At 43.9% G+C, this 26,516-nt stretch overlaps 1 protein-coding gene across 8 annotated transcripts; it reads left to right on the top strand.

Moving 5' to 3' along the window:
- Positions 1-125: 125 nt before the first annotated feature.
- On the top strand, positions 126-26,494 carry PHC1 (polyhomeotic homolog 1). Of its 8 annotated transcripts, XM_055280737.2 has the most exons (16): positions 1,233-1,395; positions 2,963-3,120; positions 5,090-5,200; positions 6,332-6,412; positions 6,950-7,099; positions 7,979-8,134; positions 16,661-16,922; positions 17,001-17,153; positions 18,779-19,566; positions 20,087-20,234; positions 20,498-20,709; positions 21,359-21,473; positions 23,098-23,206; positions 23,417-23,567; positions 24,019-24,250; positions 25,494-26,494. In XM_055280737.2, exons 1-16 carry the CDS (start codon positions 1,392-1,394, stop codon positions 25,646-25,648), a joined length of 2,985 nt encoding a protein of 994 aa, XP_055136712.1. In that variant the 5' UTR covers positions 1,233-1,391; the 3' UTR covers positions 25,649-26,494. The 8 variants fall into 8 exon arrangements, with proteins under 8 accessions (XP_063495764.1, XP_055136710.1, XP_055136711.1 ...); XM_055280735.2 differs by lacking the exon at positions 1,233-1,395 and adding an exon at positions 525-849 and having other exon boundaries at positions 16,661-17,153; XM_055280736.2 differs by lacking the exon at positions 1,233-1,395 and adding an exon at positions 859-1,225 and having other exon boundaries at positions 16,661-17,153.
- Positions 26,495-26,516: the final 22 nt, after the last annotated feature.

Below are 26,516 nucleotides of genomic sequence, written 5' to 3'. Positions count from 1 at the left end.
CGCCCCTCCAGGAAGGGGAGGAGGCGAGGGGAGCCCGCCGCGGAGGCCGAGCGAGCCCCCAGCCCAGCCTGGCGACTGGGGACCCCGGCACATGAGGTGGACGCCCCCGGGGAGGACTTGGGTGCAGAGCCAGGCGAGAAGGTAACCGGGTGACCGAGGGCCGGGGAGGGGCAGGACCTCTGGGGGCTTGGCTGCGCGGGGATGTTTCCTCAGCCACCTCCATCTGTGTAACGCCCCAGGTACCTCCCCCAGTTGCTTTCCCTGCCTACCTCCGGCGCTGAGCTCTGCGGTCCTTCGGCTCTGCCTGTCCGAGTCTTCTGGCTATTCATTCTGCTGCGCTTCATGCTGTCTGTCCGTCACCCTAACTGCCTCTGACTGCTCATTTTCTTATTCATTTTCCCTTCTCTGACTTTGGTCCTTCCAGCCGAGCATGCTGTCTAGTTATCTCCCTGCTTTCGTGGTCCGCTGGGTTCCTCAGCCTCTAGTTCCTTGACTTCTGCCTGTCTCCCTGCTCTCTGTATGCACATGTCCCAGCTCACTTGGGTCAGTTCATTCCGGGCGCACCACTGGATCCACCCCCTTCCCCTAGTGTATTCGATTTCTCTTTGAAACATCATTTTCATCAAGGTTCTATATAGAACGAGGACCCTTGGGCGTCTACTCTCCCTGTTCTCTTGATTATTACCGTGTCTTTGGCACAGTCTTCCCTGAACCACCCCCTTCTCCCGTCCCCCTTCCTATGTCCCATCCTTTCTACATGATAAGAGTTTCGTGCTTAGGGATATTGACTTTCTCCAACTCTCGTCTCAATACTAAGTCCACCTCAATGTCCCATTCTAGCTCCCTTCGGTAGGTCTGTACGCCTACCCAACCCCATGTATACCCACATGCTACCTTTTAAGATGACCGTGGGTTAGCTACTCTGGGGACATCTGTGGATGAGCTTTTCACTCTCTTCCAGTTTAATTTTGAAAATTTTGATTCCTGGTGCTTCCCAAACTGTTTGTTGTCTCCATTTTTTATATTTAATCTTGTAGTCATAATGTTGATTACAAATTAATACATTTATGTGCCCGGGATCCAGGAATCCTGGTTTTGGTGGCAATTTCCCTTGATTTTATTGAGCCTTTAAGTTGGTCCCTTTACATTTTTATTTCTAGTTCACAATCCAGAAAACATTATTAATAAGAATTCAGTTTTGGGGAGACGAGGGGTCATACATTTTGTGAGTATTTTCACATGTGAATGTAGGAATTATAGTCTCTATACTTAGCAAAGGGGTCTCATGTCTCTTGAGTCCAGTGAACTAAATCCAGTAATCTATAAAACTGTGCCGTGCTGCCTCTAATCCTTACCCACTTTTTTTCTTCACATGCTGATAATGAGGATTCATGGGTCTGTATCTGTTTAGTGCTTTGATATTTTGGCAAAAGATGTGGGGAGAAGGTAGACTAGTTGAAGCTGAAGCTGATATGATTTTTCCTATGTACTTTTTGGGTAATATACATGTTTGCAGTGACATTTGCTAGTCCTAAATGAAACTAAAGATTTGGGGGGGGATAATGGTGTGATCGGATGATACTGGGAATGAGATAATAAGAAATATCCTCAGCTTTATTGCTAAGGCCAAGAGGTTTGATTTTATTTACTTTGCTTGCTTGTTTTGGATGCAATCCCTATGACCAATCCATTCACCCTAATGAAACTGTTGACAACGCTTAGCAGAAATTCTGGTTTGATGTTTATATTCCTAAGCCAAATAATATTTTGGTGACCTGATACTTCTAGTGGCCCAGTGCCTCAGAAGTAGAGAAAATAGTGTGTAGCTTAACAAAAAAGAAAAACAAAAAAAAAGAATGAGTAAAAACCTTATTGTCATTTAGTGCTGCTTTGGAAGAATATTCCTTCTCATCTCCTGTCTCTTTGCTTGGTTCTTAGCAATGTTTTCATATGTGTCTTTTTGCAAATGTAAGTGTAGTCCCCAGTGGGTAAATTCTGATATGTTAGTAGACTATAAAGTTGCATCTTACTTTCTTGAAGATTTTCATTGTGTGTATTTCTATGTTTCATACCCCGGAGTCATTTCTTAAAATGATATATTACATTCAGTATGAAGTCTTCTTTGCAGTAAGGAAACAGGTATAAGGAGGGAAAGCGACATGCCTGAGGTGTTATTAGTAGCCTGAGCTGGAACCAGGCAGCTATTTGGGCTGTGTGGGCTGTAGGTGAGCTCTTCTGCTTCCTAGTTTTATGACCTTCCATGACCCACTAAGTGTGTCTGTATCTTAAGGTCCTCCTCCATAAAATGAGGATAACAGTACTCACTATCATAGTGAATGACACTGCCTTAATTACAGTTTAGTTTGAAGAAGCATGTGTTAGTCTAAAGACTTGACACTTACTAGAGCAACTTCTTTAACCTCAGAAAACCTTATTTCTCAAATTGTAAAATGAGGATAACAGTGTTTACTTTACAGCACTGCTGTGAGAGAGAGTATATAGGTGAAGTGCCTAGCCCAGTGAAAGGAGGCAACTAGTGGCTCCCTAGTATATGGTGACTCATTTGGATGATAACAATGCAGATGGACACAAAAATGAGATAACCAAAACTTTTAAGTGGAAAGATTTTAAACTGTTAAAAAATGCTATGGGAATGTAAGGTAGCTTTGGTATTGTAAGGTGCCATCTCATATTCTGGCCATTTTATTTAATGACAGCCATGAGGGAATACGTAAAGGTTGTTTCTTTTGAGACTGCATAGCTTCAAAAGATGGTAGTATTGGGAAGACATGGTTGCACGAGTGTATTGAAGATTTGGGAGTTTTAAGATGAGAAATCATGGCTTATGAAAGAGGAGGAAGATTCTTAGATACTTATGGATTTCCTGTGTTCTTGAATAATAACATGAGATAACAGCTTGGGATCAAGATATAAATTTTAACCTTTTACTGCTTCCCTTTAGGTCTTGAGTCAGAGCACCAGCCTTGGGGACCCTGGACCACTATCATGGAGACTGAGAGCGAGCAGAACTCCAACTCCACCAATGGGAGTTCCAGCTCAGGGGGCAGCTCTCGGCCCCAGATAGCTCAAATGTCACTATATGAACGCCAAGCAGTGCAGGTGAGACTCAGCTCTGAGGGGCCATGGTCTGTGAGTCTTGGCTTGTGGTAGGCAGTGATGCTGGAAAATAACTGTACTCAGTTCTTTTTCAACAAATTGGGGAGAGTTGGGTTAGATGATGATTAAGCTGTCTTCCAGCTCTGAGAATCTTAGGAGTTTACAAATGTTTGGGCAAGCAAACATTGAAATCCGGTCTTTCAAATAAGGATTTAAAAACAACATTCAGTCCATCTAGCTAGGTTCTAACTAACCCTTTTTCATCCTGGATTGCCAGGTTTTTAATCTTTGGCCATTCTTGTAAATCCCCTTGAGTAATAGAAGTATCATGGAACTCTTTAGAGATTTGTTTTTAAACAAACAGCAAATTCCATGTTTTTATTAATTCTGTTAGGAAATGAGGTCTTTTAGCAAATATTTTGGTTACTAGAATAACTATACATATCATAAAAATAATTCTAATTATTAAAGAATAAGAATACAGGAAAGTCCTGTTAGCACTAAAACCAAACTACTATTTTCATTTTATAAATCTGTATTAGCCTACTGTAGATATGTAAAAATGCCAATTAGTTGAATTCGTTGAAAATTTTACCTGAAGGAATCTTTTAGAAGCCACTATTTATTTTTTCATTATTTCCAACCCATTAGGGCTGTATTACCTTTACTGTATACCTAAAATATACTTTTACATTTTCTCCTTTTTTTTTTTTTTGAGACAAGGTCTAGCTCCGTTGTCCAGGCTGGAGTGCAGTGGTGCCATCAGGGCTCACTGCTGCCTCAGACTCCCAGTTCTAACTTATCCTCCTGACTAGCTGGGACTATAGGCACACGCCACCATGCCCAGCTTTTTTTCTTATTTTCTTTACATTAATCAGCATCTTGTTTATTTTCATACAATCTAGTCTTTGCTATGGCATATATTTCCAGCTCCCAATTGGAAAAATAAGTTTGTGTAAATTGCACTGCTTTACTTTTCTTACATTCTATGGAGAATAAACCATAGAATTACATTCATGCATCACTTAATGACAGGAATGTGTTCTGAGAAATGTATTGTTGGGCAATTTTGTAATTGTGTGACTGTCATAGGGTGCACTTACACAAACCCAGATTATATAGCCTACTCTATACCTAGGTTATACAGTATAGGCTATTGCTGTGACCGCTCTTGTCTGTGTGGTCTGCCATTGACCAAATAGTGGTTATGTGGTGCACGACTGTAATTGTTTTTTCCAGTTTTTAAAGGACTATATAGACTTAACTGAGGCAGAAGGATCTCTTTTTTTTTTTGAGATGGAGTTTCACTCTTGTTGCCCAGGCTGGAGTGCAGTGGCACAATCTCAGCTCACTGCAACCTCTGCCTCCCAGGTTCAAGCAATTCTCCTGCCTCAGCCTCCCTAGTAGTTGGGATTACAGGCGCTCACCACCACGCCCAGCTAATTTTTTGTATTTTTAGTAGAGGCGGAGTTTCACCATGTTGGCCAGGCTGGTCTTGAACTCCTGACCTCAGGTGATCCACCCTCCTAGGCCTCCCAGAGTGCTGGGATTACAGGCAGGAGCCACTGCGCCTGGCTCAGAAGGATCTCTTGAGGCCAGGAGTTCAAGACCAGCCTGGGTAACATAGCAAGACCCCATCTCTAAAAATAAAAAAAAGTAGCTGGACATGGTGGTGCATACCTGTAGTCCTAGCTACTTGGGAGGCTGAGGCAGTCAGGAGGATTGTTTGAGCCTAGGAGTTTGAGGTTACAGTAAACTGTGATCACACCACTGTGCTCCAGCCTGGTGATAGAGCAAGTTGACTTTGCTCTAAAAAAATGAAGGAAAATCAGCCATTGACGATTTAGCCCAAACTCCCATCTCCTCTGGTTTCTGTTCTTCCCATGGTCCCCTTTCACACAAATACAGTGATTTACATAGAATAGGAGCTAGGAGTGGTCCATTCTAAATGTTTTATCCTCTCTTTTCCCAGGCTCTGCAGGCACTGCAGCGGCAGCCCAATGCAGCTCAGTATTTCCACCAGTTCATGCTCCAGCAGCAGCTCAGTAATGCCCAGCTGCATAGCCTGGCTGCCGTCCAGCAGGTGAGAGGTCAGCAGCCAGCTGGCCGGAGAGGGAGGGGACAGGCACTACAGGTGGGTAGGGGAGATTTTTTGGGCATATAGCATCCTATACTAAGCCAGGCTGCAGACAGCCTCCTCCACCTCCTGTCCTCCTGTCCTCCTGTGGGAGGATGGATGCATCTTAGCTTCTGGGGTTGCAGTAAGAACTATAAAATCACTTTTTAGGTGTAGAGTGGCTGTGTTCTAGACCTGCATTGTCGAATAACGTAGTCACTAGCCACATATCGCTATTGAGTGCTTGAAATGTGGCTAGTCTAAATGGAGACGTCCTATAAAATTTTAGAGTTAGACTACTTAGTACAAAAAAAGATAAAATGTCAGTAATTTAAAAATATTAATTACATGTGAAGTGTTATTTTATATTGGGCTAAATAAAATAAATTATGAAAGTTAACTTTTCCTGTTTTACTTTTAAAAAATTTGCATAGTAGAAAATTATATATGTGGTTCACATTACATTTATATTGGATACCTCTGGACTAGACTTTTACTGACTCATGATATGACCTGACCAAAAGATCTTTTTCTAGCTGGGCGTGGTGGCTCATGCCTGTAATGCTAGCATTTTGGGAGGCCAAGGCAGGTGGATCACTTGAGGTCAGGAGTTCAAGACCAGCCTGGCCTATATGGTGAAACTCCCTCTCTACTAAAAATACAAAAATTAGCTGGGCGTGGTGGTGTGCGCCTGTGATCCTAGCTACTCTGGAGGCTGAGGCAGGAGAATCGCTCAAACCTGGGAGGCGGAGGTTGCAGTGAGCCGAGATCATGCCACTGCACACCAGCCTGGGTGAAAGAGCGAGACTCCTCAAAAAAAAAAAAAAAAAAAAATCTTTTTCCACCTAAAAGAGAGTGGGAGCTGGAGGACAAGTTGCCTCTCTGCCCCAGGAGGGTTATGTGGGGCTAATGGGTTAGCATATGTCGTAATGTGAGGATTACTGGACTAGTGAATATACTTTTCTTTACCCTAAAGTGGAATCTCCCTGTTTATAACATGAAATCTCTATGTTTTGTGCTTGTGATTTATTACTAGAAGACTGAGAGCTTTTTCCTTCACTGTCTTTGCTATTTCTTGTTTCCCTTCCCCTTTAACAGGCCACAATTGCTGCCAGTCGGCAGGCCAGCTCCCCAAACACCAGCACTACACAGCAGCAGACTACCACCACCCAGGCCTCGGTGAGTACGCCCTCTCCCACTGACAGGCTTCTTTACCTGGGTCTTTGTCTCTGGGTTAAATTACTTTGTGCCGCTGATCTGAGAGTGTTTATTGAGCCGTCAGTGGATAGTTACTGCTTTTAAGTAGAGAATAGTAGTACAAGGGGAAAGTAACCAACATTAGTCTATATTGGAGTCTCTAAAGAGGAAGTCTAAGGAAGAGAGAAAAGAAAATCCTGGGGAAGAAGAGGAGATAACAAAGAAAGGGACTAATCCCTGGACTCTTCAATGAGGAGTAAAATCTGTTCTGTTTCAATCTTTTGTCTTCTCAACTGTTAACACTAGTGGTTAGAGACTGTTGGTTTTTTTTTCACTTCGGTAATAACCCTAAAGTAGCCAGGATGACAGTCTTGGATATGAGGACGTTATTCATTTCCCCTGGCTCCATGAAAGTGAAATATTCTGTTCTTGACTGTGTGACTCTGAATTTGTCAGTCATGTACATTTCCTTTTACTTCTCCCAAATCCTTAGTCCTGGTTCCTTTCTGTACCACACAGATCAATCTGGCCACCACATCGGCCGCCCAGCTCATCAGCCGATCCCAGAGTGTGAGCTCTCCCAGTGCTACCACCTTGACCCAATCTGTGCTACTGGGGAACACCACCTCCCCACCCCTCAACCAGTCTCAGGCCCAGATGTATCTACGGGTAAGCCACAGATGCAGTCACCATTGCCCCAGAGGCATAATTGTCTGGCCCTGGCAAAGACTTGAGTGAAAGCTTTTTTTTTTGAGACAGAATCTCGCTATGTCACCCAGGCTGGAGTGCAGTGGCACAGTATTGGCTCACTGCAGCCTCTGCCTCCCGGGTTCCAGCGATTCTCCTGCCTCAGCCTCCCAGATAGCTGGGATTACAGGCATGCACCACTATACCTGGCTAATTTTTGTATTTTTAGTAGAGACGGGGTTTCACCATGTTGGCCAGGCTGGTCTGGAACTCCTGACCTCAGGTGATCCACCTGCCTCAGCCTCCCAAAGTGCTAGGATTATAGGCGTGAACCACCGCGCCCAGCCAAAAGCCATTTTTTTAAACCATGGTAACCCTGATGTCTTGAGAGAAGCTGAGACCTACTTCCCATACTTAACCTAGAAGTGATGTTCTGTGTTCACAGGTAGCCTATAGATTAAATTGAGATATTATGCTAGAAAATACTGGCTTAACATTTGACTAAATTAGTGTTAGATACAGTCAACCTTTAAACCTGTGGCTCAAGTATACAAATTCTGTGTTATCGCTCAGCCTACCTACTTTCTATATATAAGTACTTGTTCTAAAATCCTAATTTTCTCTATTTCTTTGACGTGTGACTCTTTGACATCAATCTGTAGTTTTCTATGCATTCTAGGTTTTCTTCTGGATGGTTCATTACATGTGGAGAATATGAGACTTCTGGGTTGGTGTGGAACAGGCAGGGCTCAGCTATTTAATATCTTCTGTTTATTTTGTCTTGTGGTCCTTCCTTTCCATCTCTTCTGTCTCTTCTTTCCCTCTTGTCCTCTTTGCTCTTTCTCTTCCTGTCCTTGCCAGCCACAGCTGGGAAACCTATTGCAGGTAAACCGAACCCTGGGTCGGAATGTGCCTCTAGCCTCCCAACTCATCCTGATGCCTAATGGGGCAGTGGCTGCAGTCCAGCAGGAAGTGCCATCTGCTCAGTCTCCTGGAGTTCATGCAGATGCAGATCAGGTTAGTGGCGATGACTTTACCTGTGGGTGGGCACTGGGCAGGATGAAGGGAGTGACCACGGGACGGACCTGGGTCCACCCTTCTGCCCCATTACACTTTTCAGAATTCTTATTTTTTGTGTTTTGTTTTTCCTTCCCTTAATCACCATAGAACTTGAATCCTGTAAAACCTTTGAGTTAATTTGAGTTAGAAAGACAAGGAGATTTGCCTGAAAATAGTCTTGTGGATCTGGGAAGTCTTATTTTCAAGATAGGGTAAATTTCCTCACTATCCTTCTAGTCCTCTGTGGGTTTGTTTTATTCGGAGAGTCTTTTTTTTTTTTGAGACGGAGTCTCGCTCTTTCACCCAGGCTGGAGTGCAGTGGCGCGATCTCGGCTCACTGCAGGCTCCGCCCCCCGGGGTTCACGCCATTCTCCTGCCTCAGCCTCCTGCGTAGCTGGGACTACAGGCGCCTGCCACCTCGCCGGGCTAATTTTTTGTATTTTTTTTTAGTAGAGACGGGGTTTCACCGTGTTAGCCAGGATGGTCTCGATCTCCTGACCTCGTGATCCGCCCGCCTCGGCCTCCCAAAGTGCTGGGATTACAGGCGTGAGCCACCGCGCCTGGCCTATTCGGAGAGTCTTAATTCTCTCCTAGTACTGTCAGAAGAGAAGAGATTGTTGAGAGAATTCTTCTGTTAGTTAGATGTAAAGCTGACCTGGCTGAGTTACTGGAGGAATGTTTGGTTGTTTCTGTTTGTGAGTTACTCTAGTTCTCAACTTTCAGTCTTCTCTTTCTGTTCACTGTTTTTCCCAGTAAGGTCTTCCTCACCATTACTTCTCGTGACTTATTCCCAAAATACATGTATTTTTGAGCCTGGAATTTTAGCTTCTTATGGATGGGACACAACCTAGGATCTTACGATAATTATTTCATCCTTTTAGTTTATTTATCAGTAAGCTGGTAAATGTTGAGTTCTTCCTTCGTATACTTTTGGCCCTCCCTGTTTGTGGGTTTCATACCTGCAGGTTCTGCATCTCTGGCTTCCACATCCGCAGATACAACCAACTGCAGATTGAAAATATTTGGGAAAGGCTGGGCGCGGTGGCTCACGCCTGTAATCCCAGCACTTTGGGAGGCCAAAGCGGGTGGATCACGAGGTCAGGAGATCGAGACCATCCTGGCTAACGTGGTGAAACCCCGTCTCTACTAAAAAAATACAAAAAATTAGCCAGGCGTGGTGGCAGGCGCTTGTAGTCCCAGCTACTTGGGAGGCTGAGGCCCGAGAATGGCATGAACCCGGGAGGTGGAGCTTGCAGTAAGCCGAGATCACGCCACTGCACTCCAGCCTGGGTGACAGAGCGAGACTCTGTCTCAAAAAAAAAAAAAGAAAATATTTGGGCAAAAAAAAATTAAAAATAACAATACAAGAACCAAAAATAATACAAAAATACAGCATAGTGTAACCATTTACATAGTACTTATGTTGTATTAGATATTATAAGTAATAGAGGTGATTTAAAGTATATGGGAAGATGTGCTATGTGCACAGATGATATGCAAACACTGCTCTGTTTTATAAAAGGGACTTGAATGTCCTCAGATTTTGATGTCCATGAGCCTGGAACTAATCCCCTGTGGATACCAAGGAACAATTGTATTAGAAATTTTGCAGGATTAAAAAAGAAATGTGAGGGCCGGGCGTGGTGGCTCACGCCTGTAATCCCAGCACTTTGGGAGGCCAAGGCGGGCGGATCACGAGGTCAGGAGATCGAGACCATCCTGGCTAACACGGTGAAATCCCATCTCTACTAAAAATACAAAAAATTAGCCGGGCGAGGTGGCGGGCGCCTGTAGTCCCACCTACGCAGGAGGCTGAGGCAGGAGAATGGCGTGAACCCTGGGGGGCGGAGCCTGCAGTGAGCCCAGATCGCGCCACTGCACTCCAGCCTGGGTGAAAGAGCGAGACTCCTTCTCAAAAAAAAAAAAAAAAAAAAAGAAATGTGAGTCAGGTCTTCAAAGAGCTTAGACAATGAAAGTGCTAAACTAGGCTGGGCATGGTGGCTCACTCTTGTAATCTTAGCACTTTGGGAGGCTGAGGAGGGTGGATCACCTGAGGTCAGGAGTTCAAGACCAGCCTGACCAATATGGTGAAACCCTATCTATACTAAAAATACAAAAATTAGCCATGCGTGGTGGTGTGCGCCTGTAGTTCCAGCTACTTGGGAGGTTGAGACAGGAGAATTGCTTGAATCTGGGAGGCGGAGGTTGCAGTGAGCTGAGATCGTGCCACTGCACTCCAGCCTGGGAGACAGAGTGAGACTCTGTCTCAAAAACAAAAAGAAAGTGCTAAACTAAATGGTGCTAACTTTGAGTGACACATGAGTTTGGAAAAGAATTGGTTACATTACTTTGTGCAATGCGTTATTGGGATACTTGAGCAGAGGCTTGGATGAGTGGATTTGATTTGGAGTGAGAAGAAAACTAGAGAAAGAACAGCAAGTGTAAGAGTATAGTCATATATTTAAATATGAGTATGTGTGGTGGGCGTTGGAGATGAGGGGATAAATAAAATAGAATCAACAGGCCTGATGATAGAAGAGGTCATTGCTAGGGTGGAGCGTAAAAGCCAAGTAAAGGAGGTTGTAGTTAACTTCATAGGTCACAGGGATCGTTGCTAGCTATTGAACAGCAGATTAACAGGATGAGGAAAGTACTTAGGAAGAACTATAGGGAGAATAACCGTTCTAACAGTTCCTGGAGAAGAGAAGTTAGGGAACTTGCTAAGAAACTCTTGGGGTCATCTAGCTGTAAGGCAAGTCTTTGTTTTAGCCTATGGTGATAGCAGTGGGAGCCACGAGTGAGGTTGGTTCCATTTCCATATCCAGTTCTTTGATTTATCCACTCATTCATTCATCAGATATTTGATTGTCAATATGTGGAGGAACAGAGGGCAGTAGTTAAAAATACGCATCTGATGGGTCAGATTCCAGCTCCACCACTTACTGTGTGACCCTGTGCAAATGATCTGACATCTTTCTGTTATTGTTTTTTTCATCTGTAAAATAGGTATTGTAATATACCTACCTCAGGATGTGTTGTGAGGACTAAATGAGTTGCTGCGTTTGACTACTTGAGGAGTGCCTGGACGTAGTGAGTGTTTAGGAAAAACTACTGTTATTAATATATCAAACATTCCGTAGCCTTGGATGCCCAAGAAAGTCATGATCACTGCATTTATGGAGCTCACAGACCATTGAAACACCAGACATTAAACTGATAGTCACCTGAATGGAGAAATAATTGAGAAAGTACCGAGTGTTCTGAGAATTTAGAAAGGGATCTAATTTAGCTTTGGCATGGGGTGTAAAAGTCAAGGAGGTGACATTTAACTTGGGGTGTGTAGAAGTTAGCCAGATAAGGATGTGGAAGGAGAGTGTTGGAAGCAGGAGAACAGTGTGTCCAAAGGTCCTGAGGAGGGCAGGAACTTGATTTGTTTGAGGAATTAAAAGTCTTGTATTCTTGGAGTTTGGCAAAGTGGGGCTAGACGGGTAGGAGGAACCTTATCTTGCAGGGCCTTGGGGGCTGTGTTTAGGATTTTGGGCTTTTTATAAAAAGCAATTGAAAGCTATAGAAGGATTTTAAATATGGAAGTGTCATAGAGAGATTTGGATGTATTTTTGTTTTGTTTTGCTTTTTAAATACCATGTTGATTTCCTCTTTGGAGACTAAACGGATATGGTCTGAGTGTGACTGTAGGGAGAATAACTGTTCTAACAGTTTAAGGGAAAGATGATGTTTGTATTGGGGGGTAGCAATGGAGATGGACAGAAATGCATAGATTTGAGGATAACTTAGAAGAATCATTGAAGAGGGTGAACTAATTTAGTAGATGGGGGAATTAAAGGAGATGCCAGATATGAAATCTGTGGGGTGGCTGGTGGTGCTGTTCATGAGACGAAGAATGTGGAAGTGTGTTTAGAGTGACGTTCAGTTTTGGACATGCAGACCTAATTAGAAGTGTGTGTGAGCCATCCATGAGGAGATACTGAGACTGCAGTTTGATTATGTGGTTCTTGAGCTCAGAGGAGAGGTCTGGGTTGGAGATAAACATTTGAGAGTAGTAGGCATATAGATGATAATTGAAGTCCCCCATCTACTAAATTAGTTTACTCTCCTCAGTGTTTAAAATTGCCTGGGGAGCCCAGGCACAGTGGCTCATGCCTATAATCCCAGCACTTTGGGAGGCCAAGGTGGGCAGATCACCTGAGATCAGGAGTTTGAGACCAACCTGGGCAACATAGTCAAACTCCGTCTCTACTAAACATACAAAAAAAATTAGCTGGGTGTGGTGGTGCATGTCCATGGCCCCAGTTACTTGGGAGGCTGAGGCAGGAGAATCACTTGAATCTGGGAGGTGGAGGTTGCCGTGAGCCAAGATTGCGCCACTGCACTCCAGCCTGGTCAACAGAGGAGACTCCATCTTAAAAAAAAGGCCGGTGCTGTGGCTCACGCCTGTAATCCCAGCACTTTGGGAGACTGAGGCGGGTGGATCACCCAAGGTCAGGAGTTTGAGACCATCTAGCCTGATCAACATGGTGAAACCCCGTCTCTACTAAAAATAACAAACATTAGCCGGGCGTGGTGGCGCATCCCTGTAATCCCAGTTACTTGGGAGGCTGAGGCAGGAGAATCACTTGAACCTGGGAGGCGGAGGTTGCAGTGAGCCAAGATCGCGCCATTGTACTCCAGCCTGGGCAACAAGGGCGAAACTCCATCTTCAAAAAAAAAAGTGTTTGGGGAGATAGTACAGGTTGAGGAGAGGAACGTTTAATATGGGGCCCTGAGGTAGGATGAAAGCAGTTCAAGGTCGATAGAGGGTAATGGGCCGACAGAGGGGAATGGGAAAGAGCAGCAGATAGGAAAATCTGGACTGTAGTGTCACGAAGGCAAGGGAACCAAATGTTACAAGATGTGCATGTGTGCATGCGCGCGTGCGTGGGCAGGGGGCATCTCTTTCTAATGTAGAGAGAGAAAGAAAGATGGTTTTATTAACAGGAAGGGAGAGTTGTTTCAGTTGAGTTTGGGGGGTGGTGAATCCAAAGTAGTATGAGTTTGAGGGGTGTGAATGGCTGGTGGGAATGAATACAGTGACTGTAAACAGCTATTAAGAGTTTAGCAGCACCAGGAAAGGAAGGTGGAACTGGGGAGGGGAATGTGCAGTTCATACATGGTGATGAGGGAGCCAGTGGAGAAGGAGAAGTGGAAGAGGAGACAGTGGATATTATATGCTTCTTGAGATGGCAGGAGGAGGCGGAATATAGAGTGCAGAGAAGGACCGATTGCCTTTTGATAGGAAGGAGGAGAGAAGGGGGAAATGATGGGTGTGTATGCAGATAAATGTATAGATATGGTGGAACTGATGAAGTAACGCTCATATAATGGTTTTTGTTTTCTCCGAAGAGGTGAAGAGTAGGAGGAGAAAGAGAAGGTAGTCTGAGGTATAGGGAGAGAGTGGGAAAGTTTGAAATAGCCATTATGGAAATGAAGCTGATTGGAAAAACTGTATATTAATGATTGCCAGATAATATTATGTGCTGTAGCAGCCAATCCTGATGATTCTTGTCAATATCTCTCAAAAGCCATCAACTCAACTCTTCTTTACTGCTCCTGCCTGAATTCAGGTTTTTGTTATTTTAACCTGTACTGTACTAGTTTTCTTTCTTTCTTTTTTTTCGAGACAGAGTCTCTCTGTTGCTCAGGCTGGAGTGCTGTGGTGTGATCTCGGCTTACTGTACCTTCTGCATCCTGGGTTCAAGCTATTCTTGTACCTCAGCCTCCTGAGTAGCTGGATTATAGGCGCGTGCCACTATGCCCAGCTAATGTTTTGTATTTTTAGTAGAAGACGGGGTTTCTCCATGTTGCTCCTGCTGGTCTGGAACTCCTGAGCTCAGGCAGTCTGCCCACCTTGGTCTCCCAAAGTGCTAGGATTATAGGCGTGAGCCACTGCACCGGCCTATTGTACTAGATTTCTAAATGGTCTTCTTGACTTCAGTCTTACCTACTTGTAGTTCTTTTCCACATTACTATCAGGAAACTTTTACTACTTTTTTTAAAATAAGAAAATATATGTTGTTATTACTAATTTTTTAATTGTACTTCTGGTACACAGAATTTGATAAAATTATAATCCTTGGGTCATGACACTCTCTCACTGTTGGTCTCGTCGTAACCTGTTACAATTCATTTACTCAGTGATTTTTAATAATGTAATAAGCAGTGTGCAGTTCCATCTGCTGCCTTCCGTTACCCACAGTAATGAGCCTTCTGATTTCTAAGTCCATTCTTCCCTTGGGTCCTTTTTCATATAGTTTTATTGCATCTCTCTATATTTCTAAAATGCCCTTTTTATTATAGAAAATTTAAAACATACACAAAAACAGAAAAAGTATGAATTCCTATGTACTTACCATCCAGCTTCAACAATTATCAACACATGGCCAATGCATTCAGGCCCTTCTCTGCCTGTGGAATATTTTGAAGCAAACCCCAGACACCATATGTGTATTTTAATTGTATTGAAATGTATAAGGTACTCATGCTGTATGTACACTTTTGGAGAGTGCTTTCTTAATAACATTGTCACGATCCATTTGTTTTGTTGCAGTCATTGTAGTTTATTAATTGTAGTTTCTATATACTATTCCATTGTATGAATATACTATAGTTTATTCATCTTCTCTTCTGTAGATGGCCCTTTGGGTTGATTCCAGGTCGTGGTTGCTAATGAATAATGCCACCATGAACATTCCTATACATGCCTCCTGTGGTACATGGCAAGAGTTTCTCTTGTGGAATTCCTGGGTTAGAGGATGTGTGAATGTTCAACTTTTGGATATGATAACAAATATTTTCTAAAATAGGAAGTGTATTGATTTATACTTCAATCAGAAGTGTATAAATGAGGCCGGGCGCAGTGGCTCACGCTTGTAATCCCAGCACTTTGGGAGGCTGAGGCGGGCGGATCACGAGGTCAAGAGATTGAGACCACAGTGAAACCCCGTCTCTACTAAAAATACAAAAAATTAGCCGGGCGTGGTGGTGGGCGCCTGTAGTCCCAGCTACTCGGAGAGGCTGAGGCAGGAGAATGGCGTGAACCCGGGAGGCGGAGCTTGCAGTGAGCCGAGATTGCGCCACTGCACTCCAGCCTGGGTGACAGAGCGAGACTCCGTCTCGAAAAAAAAAAAAAAAAAAAAAGAAATGTATACATGTGTATAAATGAATGTTTATTTTGATTAATAACCTTTATTGACTTCCTATAATCAGTTAAGCAGACATCATTCTTTCCCTTTATCCATATTTTGGAGTACTAACTATGTATCAGAACTATGAAGGTGCTAGGAATATAACAATCAATAAGACAGATAAACTTGCTGTTCCCAAACTAAAGTTCAGACTCCTTATTTCAACACACCAGGCCCTTACTGGCCCAGCACCTTCCTACCTCCTTATCCACAGCCTGCCTTCCTAGCTTCATTTCTTTCCATTCCTTGTAACTCACCCCAAACATAAGGAAATATTTATAATTTCTAAAAATACAGTCTTTTTAGAAATTATACATTTTTTTAATAATATTTAAAAATAATGTCTTTTTTTTTTTCCCCAGACAGGGTCTCACTCTGTTACCCAGGCTGGAGTGCAGTGGCATGATCTCTGCTCACTGCAATCTCTGCCTCCCAGGCTCAAGTGATCCTTTCACCTTGGCCTCCTGAGTAGCTGGGACTACAGGTGTTTGCCACCATATCTGGCTAATTTTCTGTATTTTTTTTTGTAGAGGCAGTGTTGCCCAGGCTGTTCTCAAACTCCTGAACTCAAGCAGTCTGTCCGTCTTGGCCTCCCAAAGCGTTGGGATTACAGCATGAGTCGTAGCGCCCGGCCTAAATAATAATCCTTTTTTGGTTCTGGCCTTGCAAATGCTGCTATCAGTATCTTTAAACCCCCACCTTCACCATTACCTACTGAGTGTCAGATCAGTATCACTTGTTTTAGGAAGCGCTTCCTTGATCTCTCTAGTCTTAGTTGATCTTCCTTCTCTGTACTCCTATGGTACTGGGTGCATATCTATACATCTTATTATATCACAAGTGATAATTTTCTTGTCTTCTCTAGTAGAAAGTAATCATTAAGAGCAGAGACTGTGTCTTTCCTCTGCATTTCCAGTACACAGTGTAGTACCTGAAGCATAGTAGGTTTTTGGGAGGTGCTGAATGATTGAATGGCGAGGAAAGGGATAATTGAAGAGATATTTTGAAGGAATAAAAGACCACACTTGATGATAAACTTGCTAGTGAGTGAAGGTGGCTGAAAAATCAGATATGGTTCCAGAGTTCCTCCTTAGGAGGTAGGAAGGCCTTAAAGTATATGGTAAAGGCAGAGATATAAACTGAGGTATTCTGTGGAATATGACACAGTAGCTATCCTGGCTGCTTTTGAATCTTTAATGCCTCCAGTCCTCCTTTTCTCAATCTGTTTTTTCATATCTTTCAGGTGCAGAACTTGGCAGTAAGGAATCAACAGGCCTCAGCTCAAGGACCTCAAATGCAAGGCTCCACTCAGAAGGCCATTCCTCCAGGAGCCTCCCCTGTCTCTAGCCTCTCCCAGGCCTCTAGCCAGGCCCTGGCGGTGGCACAGGCTTCCTCTGGGGCCACAAACCAGTCCCTCAACCTTAGTCAAGCTGGTGGAGGCAGTGGGAATAGCATCCCAGGGTCCATGGGTCCAGGTGGAGGTGGCCAGGCACATGGTGGTTTGGGTCAGTTGCCTTCCTCAGGAATGGGTGGTGGGAGCTGTCCCAGGAAGGGCACAGGAGTGGTACAGCCCTTGCCTGCAGCCCAAACAGTGACTGTGAGCCAGGGCAGCCAGACAGAGGCAGAAAGTGCAGCAGCCAAGAAGGCAGAAGCAGATGGGAGTGGCCAGCAGAATGTGGGCATGAACCTGACACGGACAGCCACACCTGCGCCCAGCCAGACACTTATTAGCTCAGGTAAATTGTCACTCCTCATGTCATTATTCTCTCAGAATTCATGTGAAATTTTCCTTTTTTTGCCTTTTTTTCTTTGCCTTTTTGTTTTTTCCCCACTTCTGTTGGTTCTTGAATAGTGGAAGGAATGGGAATCATATCAGCCTTGAACATGTTAGTTCAGGGTCAGGAGGACAAGTGACAGATATAGATTTTACCTGTTTTTACCAGGCAGTAGTCAGCTTACAAGCTGCCCTGTCCGCTTTCTTAGGCTGTGAGTTCTTCAGTTTTATCACTCTGTCTATTCATTTATCACACCTTACTGAATTGCTTACCGTTTTCTAGGAACTACTGGGGATACATTTTTGAAAAGCAGATTCCCTGTCTTCATGTAACTTAGCATTTACTATAAGGGATGAATTCCCTCCTCACTGTTTAATGTGGTTACTTGATCCAGTGTATAGCAGATACAGTACAAATGCCTTAGAGCACTTAAGACTAATGGAGAGGTGGGGTGCGGTGGCTCACTCCTGGAATCCCAGCACTTTGGAAGGCCGAGGCAGGTGGATCACTTGAGGTCAGAGTTTGAGCCTAGCCTGGCCATCATGGTGAAACCTTGTCTCTACTAAAAATACAAAAATTAGCCGGGCATAGTGGTGTACGCCTGTAGTCCCAGCTACTCGGGAGGCTGAAGCAGGAGAGTAGCTTGAACCCGGTTGGCAGAGGTTGCAGTGAGCTGGGATCACACCACTGCACTCCAGCCTGGGTAACAGGGCAAGACTCTGATAGTTTATACTTGCTTTCAGACTGCGGGTAAGATGTAGTTAGATGTGTGTATCTTATTTGGTCATGTTGATTTTTGCCTTTTTGTTTCTAGCACCTTAGTTGTTGATATATTTAGATAATTTACTCACAAAAAAATTAAGAGTTAGTTATTACTATACTTGGTATTTATATACTCTAGCAGTTCTATTTCTAAAGTGCTTTATCATCACATGCTTTGATCTCTGGACAATCTGGTACAATATGGAGAAGCAGAGTTTGTCAATCCCAGTTTACAGTGGAGGAAACTGAGTTAGGTCAGAGCTGACAGGTGCTGACTGTTAAGACTTAGATGGTGATCTAAGCTGATGATTTGTAAAATCCAAGTCATTTGTGGGAATATGTTGGTATCTTTAACTCTGTAGGTATCTATTCTTTCAGTGAATATTAAGTGCTTCTGCAGTGTCAGGCCCTGGGCTGTGTTTTAGGGATGTGAAAATGAATAAAACATGGATTCAGCCTTTGAGAAACTCCAAGTCTAATGGAGGAGGGGCTAACCATTCTTCTTTGCTGAGTACAGAGTAAAAGAATACAATATTTAAGTATGGCAAAGATAAGAGACACAAGAAATTACTGAGGATCTGAAATGACTGAGCTAGGGAGTTCTTTCTCTGAGATCTTTAAGACTAGTGGTAGTTGGTAATGTCTGATTCAGTGGAAAGAGTATGGATGAAGTGATGTCCAAGTTTCATACTGACTAGATTTCTTTTCACTGCATAATTCCAAAACTAGGTATACCTTGGAAAAATGAATTTACTTTTAATTTACAATGATTATTTTTCTCTGCCCTTTTTTCTCTTTGTTCTATTCTGGGATTGTTCCTACAGCCACCTACACACAGATCCAGCCCCATTCACTGATTCAGCAACAGCAACAGATCCACCTCCAGCAGAAACAGGTGGTGATCCAGCAGCAGATTGCCATCCACCACCAGCAGCAGTTCCAGCACCGGCAGTCCCAGCTCCTTCACACAGCTACACACCTCCAGTTGGCGCAGCAGCAGCAGCAGCAACAACAGCAACAGCAACAACAGCAGCAGCCGCAAGCCACCACCCTCACTGCCCCTCAGCCACCACAGGTCCCACCTACTCAGCAGGTCCCACCTTCCCAGTCCCAGCAGCAAGCCCAAACCCTGGTCGTTCAGCCCATGCTTCAGTCTTCACCCTTGTCTGTTCCACCTGATGCAGCCCCTAAGCCACCAATTCCCATCCAATCCAAACCACCTGTAGCACCTATCAAGCCACCTCAGTTAGGGGCTGCTAAGATGTCAGCTACCCAGCAACCACCACCCCATATCCCTGTGCAAGTTGTAGGCACTCGACAGCCAGGTACAGCCCAGGCACAGGCTTTGGGGTTGGCACAGCTGGCAGCTGCTGTACCTACTTCCCGGGGGATGCCAGGTACAGTGCAGTCTGGTCAGGCCCATTTGGCCTCCTCGCCACCTTCATCCCAGGCTCCTGGTGCACTGCAAGAGTGCCCTCCCACATTGGCCCCTGGGATGACCCTTGCTCCTGTGCAGGGGACAGCACATGTGGTAAAGGGTGGGGCTACCACCTCCTCACCTGTTGTAGCCCAGGTCCCTGCTGCCTTCTATATGCAGTCTGTGCACTTGCCGGTGAGTGATGTCTCACGGTTTTGAGGGCGCTGTTATGCATGAGGGTGGACCTGGGGCAGAGTGGAAATAGAGCTTAATTGAATAGGGGAATAAAGAGTTAAGAGGGTTAATATTGGTATTTATCTGCTTCTTCTGTAAGAGAGTGACACATTAATGTATATAATATCTGAACTTTATACTCCTAAATTTGTTGCTGATACTATTCTGGGTTTTTGGGTATGTAATAAGTTAGATCAAGATAGCCTTAACCAAATCAGTCTTTGAAAAAACAACAGTTCTTGGTTGGTCTACATGAATACAGGGTCTCAAGACCTAGGTCAGGACTAAATCAGGTTACATTTTCTTTTGTCCTGATGTAAAGTTATTAGGAATGACCAGGAATTTTAGTGTACCATGGGAAGTAGATAAATTGGGAAATCTGGAACTAAGAAAATTTTATTTGAAAGTATGGTAATAATTGTGGTTCCTTATTATCCTTCATTTGTACATCTTTGTTTCTTTCCTATTCTTTACGGTATAGGGTAAACCCCAGACACTGGCTGTCAAACGCAAGGCTGACTCTGAGGAGGAGAGAGATGATGTGTCCACATTGGGTTCAATGCTTCCTGCCAAGGCATCTCCAGTAGCAGAGAGCCCAAAAGTCATGGACGAGAAGAGCAGTCTTGGAGGTAACTGACTTCTAAAATGCTGTTGGAGTGCACACAGAGTAGAGAAATGTTCAGAGTGAGCTAAAAGATAAATCTGGTTGAGTAGAAAATGAGCCAGAAGTTGGTGAACAAATGAATAGATCCAAAAACAGGGAATCCAGGGTGAATTGTCAAGGGTGAACATAGATTATTATGGAAGATCATGCTGCCTCATGCTCGCTCAGCTAATAGATGGATCAATATGTCATCTCATGTCTGTTGCTTAATCTGTGTTTGTTTTCCAGAAAAAGCTGAATCGGTGGCTAATGTGAATGCTAATACCCCAAGCAGTGAACTAGTAGCCTTGACCCCCGCCCCATCAGTACCGCCTCCTACACTAGCCATGGTGTCTAGACAAATGGGTGACTCAAAACCCCCACAGGCCATCGTGAAGCCCCAGATCCTCACCCACATCATTGAAGGCTTTGTTATCCAGGAAGGAGCAGAACCTTTCCCGGTGAGGGCAGGGCCATAAGGTGGGACTTTGAAGTGGGGACTTGGTCTGATTGTTGTCTTTTCAAACTCCAGTAAAAGTAAAAGGCACAGAACTATTTAATTAAAGAATGGTTCAATTATGCTATTTAGTTATAAAGAAGGAAAGGAAAAGGAGTGTGTGGACCATAAAATGAAAATGTTAGGAAGGGGAGCAAAAAAGGAAGAATGTAACCTTTAAAACTGTAATGTTTAGTCAGATAAACTAATTTGTTTTATAATGAATAAAATTATAGTAGTGAAGTTAAGGAGCTTTCCTAGGGTTTGCAGAACCAGGACTAGAGCTGAGGTGTCTTGACTCCTTGGTGCATTCTCTGCACCACAGGAAGGAAAAGGACATAATAGGGAGCCAGCGTAGGAACCTGTTCTCCAATGGCTTATCTGCAAAAAAAAAGCCAGTTACTACTTTTTTTTTTTTCTCACTTCCAAACATTGTATAGAGACCAGTTACTACTCTTGATTACCATATTGAAAGTGATTCTCTCTGAACCAGACTTGGTCATTAACACAGAGATCCAAGCAAAGACATAATATTGATTGGGAAATGTTGGGGAAAGCTAGAGAGAAGCAGAAGTGGATCAGGCTAACTTAACTCTCAATGTTTTCTGGGACAGGTGGGTTGTTCTCAGTTACTGAAGGAGTCTGAGAAACCACTACAGACTGGCCTTCCGACAGGGCTGACTGAGAATCAGTCAGGTGGCCCTTTGGGAGTGGACAGCCCATCTGCCGGTGAGCATTTATTTAGAGACCCATTTGGGGGAAGGAGACTCGTGGAGATGTGTTTGAGGACTCAGTGTAAAATAGTAGTTACCTATTTATTTAAAGTAGAAATGAGGCCTGGCACGGTGGCTCATGCCTGTAATCCCAACACTTTGGGAGGCCAAGGCAGGCACATCACCTGAGGTCAGGAGTTCGAGAGCAGTCTGGCCAACATAGTGAAACCCTGTCTCTACTACAAATACAAAAATTAGCCTGGTGTGGCAGCGTGCTTCTATAGTCCCAGCTACTCGGGAGGCTGAGGTGGGAGAACCACTTGAACCTGGGAGGCGGAGGTTGCAGTCAAGTGAGCTGAGATCGTGCCACTGCACTCCAGCCTGGGCGACAGAGCAAGACTCTGTCTCAAAAAAAAAAAAGTAGGAATAAAATAAAGTCCATCTACATATAGAAACCATATTATATATCAGAGTATGTAGAATTGTGGAAAAGGAGTTATATAAGGTGAGGGGAATTTATCCAGCCAAAGTAACCTTTTGAATTATTATTACATTTTTTAAGACGGAGTTTCGCTCTTGTTGCCCAGGCTGGAGTGCAATGGTGCGATCTTGGTTCACCGCAACCAGCACCTCCTGGGTTCAAGTGATTCTCCTGCCTCAGCCTCCTGAGTAACTGGGATTACAGGCATGTGCCACCACGCCCAGCTAATTTTTGTATTTTTAGTAGAGACGGGGTTTCTGCATGTTGGTCAGGCTAGTAGTCACCAACTCCCGACCTCAGGTGATCCGCCCGCCTTGGCCTCCCAAAGTGCTAGGATTACAGGCATGAGCCACCACACCTGGCCCTTGAATTAGTCTTTAATCTATGGATGTATTTTTTGGCCGAGTGTGATGACTCTCGCCTATAATTCCAGCACTTTGGGAGGCCAAGGCCGGTGGATTTCTTGAGCTCAGGAGTTTGAGACAAGGCTGAGCAACATAGTGAAACCTTGTCTCTACAAAAAAATATAAAAATTAACTGGGCATTGTGGCGCATGCCTGTAGTCCCAGCTACTTGGGAGGCCAAAGTGGGAGGATCGCTTGAGCCCGGGAGGTGGAGTTTGCAGCAATCCAAGATAGCACCGTGGCACTCCAGCCCGGGTGACAGAGTGAGACTGTCTCAAAAAAATTTTTTTTTTTCAAAAGATGATCTAAAATAGGACATTTATATCTTTAATTTCCAGTTCTCCTTATTCTAGATTTTATAATCTATCTTAAGGACTCTTACTTACATTTTCCCCCTGCTTTTGGAAATCTTTGTGGTAGAAGGATCTTATATCTTTCTAGGCATTAGTAGTTCCTCTCTCCTCAGAAATTGAATCATATCTGAAATCTAAGAGTATGAATTAGGATAAAATTAGTAAGACATCTAAAATGGAAAGAGTTTGGCTTAAGGTTAGGAAGATGTCATAAAGTTCTCAAGGGACAAGTCTTCATGATTTTAGTTTTCGAACTTTGTGTTTCAGGGATTCTCAACTAGGTTGTGTAGGTGTTTGGGGGTAAACCCTGAGAATAATTTTAGAATCCAGCTCTGAGCCTGATGATTGCCTGAGGGGCAGCAGAAACCCATGGTGACTGTCCAGCAATGCCTTGTTTTTTAGAGTTAGATAAGAAGGCGAATCTCCTGAAGTGCGAGTACTGTGGGAAGTACGCCCCCGCAGAGCAGTTTCGTGGCTCTAAGAGGTTCTGCTCCATGACTTGCGCTAAGAGGTACTCTGGGCACCCTCCTCCTTGCCCTCAGCACTGATATCTCCATCTAATGTTACACCCCTTCCCCAGGATCGTCTCATAGTTGATATTTTATGTCTCCCTCCTTGCTTTTATTCCCTTCCCCAAATCAGCTCATAAGCAGTAATTCACATTTAGAGCAGAGTAGTCTTCTGTGGCACTTTGACATCCTATATATGCCCTGTCCTGTAGGTACAATGTGAGCTGTAGCCATCAGTTCCGGCTGAAGAGGAAAAAAATGAAAGAGTTTCAAGAAGCCAACTATGCTCGCGTTCGCAGGCGTGGACCCCGCCGCAGCTCCTCTGACATTGCCCGTGCCAAGATTCAGGGCAAGTGCCACCGGGTGAGCTGCTTGTTGCAGAGCCAGATGCTTTTAAACTGGGTCTTTTTTTCTTTCCCTGCAGGGCAATTCATTTGCCCAGGTAAGAGGGTGTGAGATGAGAACTCTGGTTTCCCATTGATTGCATTACTCCAAATTCCAAGAGATCCTGACCCCCTTTGTCTCTGGACCTCTTACCTAACTACTGGTTCATGTATCCATTAATCCTTACACTGTACTTGAGTAGAGAAAATCTAGATCAATTGTTAGGTCATGGGGAGAATCAAGGAAGTGATACAGTTTCTATTTGAAAGACTTTGAGAGTAGATTTTGGGAATTTGCAAATAAAGTGCTGCTTATTTCACATGTGATAAGATTAGTTTTTCTTCTACGCCCAACCCAGGGTGGTTTTGGAAGAAAGAGAGAGGAATAAACCTTTGACACTGACCTCATTGGTTTGCTATTTTCCCTGTAGGGTCAAGAAGACTCTAGCCGGGGTTCAGATAATTCCAGTTATGATGAAGCACTCTCTCCAACATCTCCTGGGCCTTTATCAGTAAGAGCTGGGCATGGAGAACGTGACCTGGGGAATCCCAATACAGCTCCACCTACACCGGAATTACATGGCATCAACCCTGTGTTCCTGTCCAGTAATCCCAGCCGTTGGAGTGTAGAGGAGGTGTACGAGTTTATTGCTTCTCTCCAAGGTACTGACCCTCTCTTCAACAGAACCCAGGTTGTTTTCCTTACGTCATCCCACAGGGGCCTTGATAAGAGGGAAAGTAATTGACTTTTAAGCAGTAGGAGCTTGAATGCTGATATAGAGGCTCTACTCCTAATATTTATTCAAGTTGACTTCCTGATTTTTTTCTGGGTTGATATTATCTTCTATAGTGTCAGCAATTTTACAGTGTTTGATTCTCATTTTATGATGTAACTGCATTTCTCACTAAATTTTTGGATAAAATATTTTTGTGTAATTAACTATGATACCTCCCATGGAGAAAAAATTTTTTTTGTCAGTGGAGCAGGGTATTAGAAACTAAGTGGCCATGGTTGCCCCACTCTTCAAAGAGGGCTTGTTTGCTAGTTTTTTTGTTTTTGTTTTTTTTTTTTAAACAGAGACAGGGTTTCCCTATGTTGCCCAGGCTGGTCTTAGAGTCCTGGGCTCAAGAGATCCTTCTGCCTCGGCCTCCCAAAGTGCTGGGATTACAGGTGTGAGCCACTGCACTCAGCCTGTATGCAATTTTGACAAAGCGTTTTCTCTAGAAATGAAAATCACCCTACCCTTCTTGCTATTTGTCTGAATTCTGGGCCCTTAAACAAAAATATCACAAAGAATCTTTTTGCCAGTATAAAAGAAAACATGCTTTTATTTTTGTTCTCTCCCTTTCCCCTGTCTCTAACCTATTTGAATGATTTCTGTGGTTGAACAATTTAGTTGCTTTTCCTTTCTTGGTCTTGGACCTTGGTTTTGTTGTTGTTGTTTTGAGACAGAGTCTTACTCTGTTGCCCAGGCTGGAGTGCTGTGGCATGAATTTTGGCACACTGCAACCTCCGCATCCTGGGCTCAAATGATCCTCATACCTCAGCTTCCCAAGTAGCTGGGACTATAGGCATGCACCACCATGCCCAGCTAATTTTTGTGTTTTTTAGAGTCAAGGTTTTACCATGTTGCCCAGGATGGTCTTGAACTCCTGGGCTCAAGTGATCTGCCTGCTCTGGTCTCCTAAAATGCTGGGATTACAGGCGTGAGCCTCTGCACCTAGCCATTTTTTAAATACCAGTTGCTTTCTAATTTCATTTTGCTTTTAAAGCTTGCCATCTGACTTCATACTACTGAATTTAGGACAAGTACTTTGGAATTAATCACTGCTAGACCTCAGTTTCATTTAGTTTCCCTCCTCCTATCATATGGCACTACCTACATGTTCTCACCGTTTCTTCTAGGCTGCCAAGAGATTGCAGAGGAATTTCGCTCACAGGAGATTGATGGACAGGCCCTTTTATTACTTAAAGAAGAACATCTTATGAGTGCCATGAACATCAAGCTGGGCCCTGCTCTCAAGATCTGCGCCAAGATAAACGTCCTCAAGGAGACCTAAGGTGGCCCACTTGCACAAACCAGCCTAAGGCAGACACTCCCCACTGTCCAGGTTATAACCTGGCACCAGCAGAGACTTTGCAGGGAAGGAAGAGTTGTTCCAATCATGTAAACCTTCTGTAGGGGATTACTGAGACAGGGAAGAGAAGTGCAAGAATTGGTTGCTGGTGCTACGTGGCGGCAGCTTTGACATTTTCTCTGGGTTCTACTTTATTTTGTAAAATCTTTATAATTCTCACCATTTCACCTACCTTAGTCCAATCTTTATAAAAGAGGCAGTCTAGAGAACTAGGACTGCTCAGCCTTATCCTGGAGTGGAGCATTTAGCCCAGGTCGTAATTCTCCAAGAGGACGAATACATAGTATGGTAAGGCAAGGAACTGGGTGGAATGTCAGGTTGCCTGCCCAATGGGAGAGGTAGGGTTTTTCTAGCTTGTGTGACAGAAGTAGCAAAATCTGGTACTCCCCCTCCCAGTGTAGCTGTGGCTCAGAGTTTTCTCTTTGTTGTCACTTACTCCCTTGTGATTGAATTTTTTTCTCCTGCATCCATGGCAGGATCCCCAGCCAGCACAGAGACTTGGTTGGCATCTTTCTTATGCTGCAGGGACTTAAGTTTTTGACTGGGGCACATGTGGCTGTTGTCATTCTTTCTGCATCCCACTGTTCCCCTCCAATTTATGTTATTTTCTACCCTATTTTTCAGTTCCAACTCTGCTCTGTCCTATAGCTTTATAAAACCAGAGTGCGTGGGGCTGAGGTCAGGAGTATAAGTACCTGCCTTAGGCACTATTCCTTATATAACAAAAATATTAAATATTTTTTTCCTCAGTAAAAGGATGAAAATTGGTTTCAGTTGTCTTACTCTATTC

This window comes from Symphalangus syndactylus, chromosome 5 (assembly GCF_028878055.3).
Source record: "Symphalangus syndactylus isolate Jambi chromosome 5, NHGRI_mSymSyn1-v2.1_pri, whole genome shotgun sequence".
Taxonomy (NCBI): Eukaryota; Metazoa; Chordata; class Mammalia; order Primates; family Hylobatidae; genus Symphalangus; species Symphalangus syndactylus.
Note: the sequence above shows the minus strand (reverse complement) of the source record. Positions and strands in the feature narration are given on the sequence as shown.

Coding starts and splice junctions, on each gene's coding strand:
- PHC1 (XM_055280732.2), top strand. Junction 19,567..20,086: donor TGCAGTCTGTGCACTTGCCG/GTGAGTGATGTC, acceptor TTTACGGTATAG/GGTAAACCCCAGACACTGGC. Junction 20,710..21,358: donor AAGGAGCAGAACCTTTCCCG/GTGAGGGCAGGG, acceptor TTTCTGGGACAG/GTGGGTTGTTCTCAGTTACT.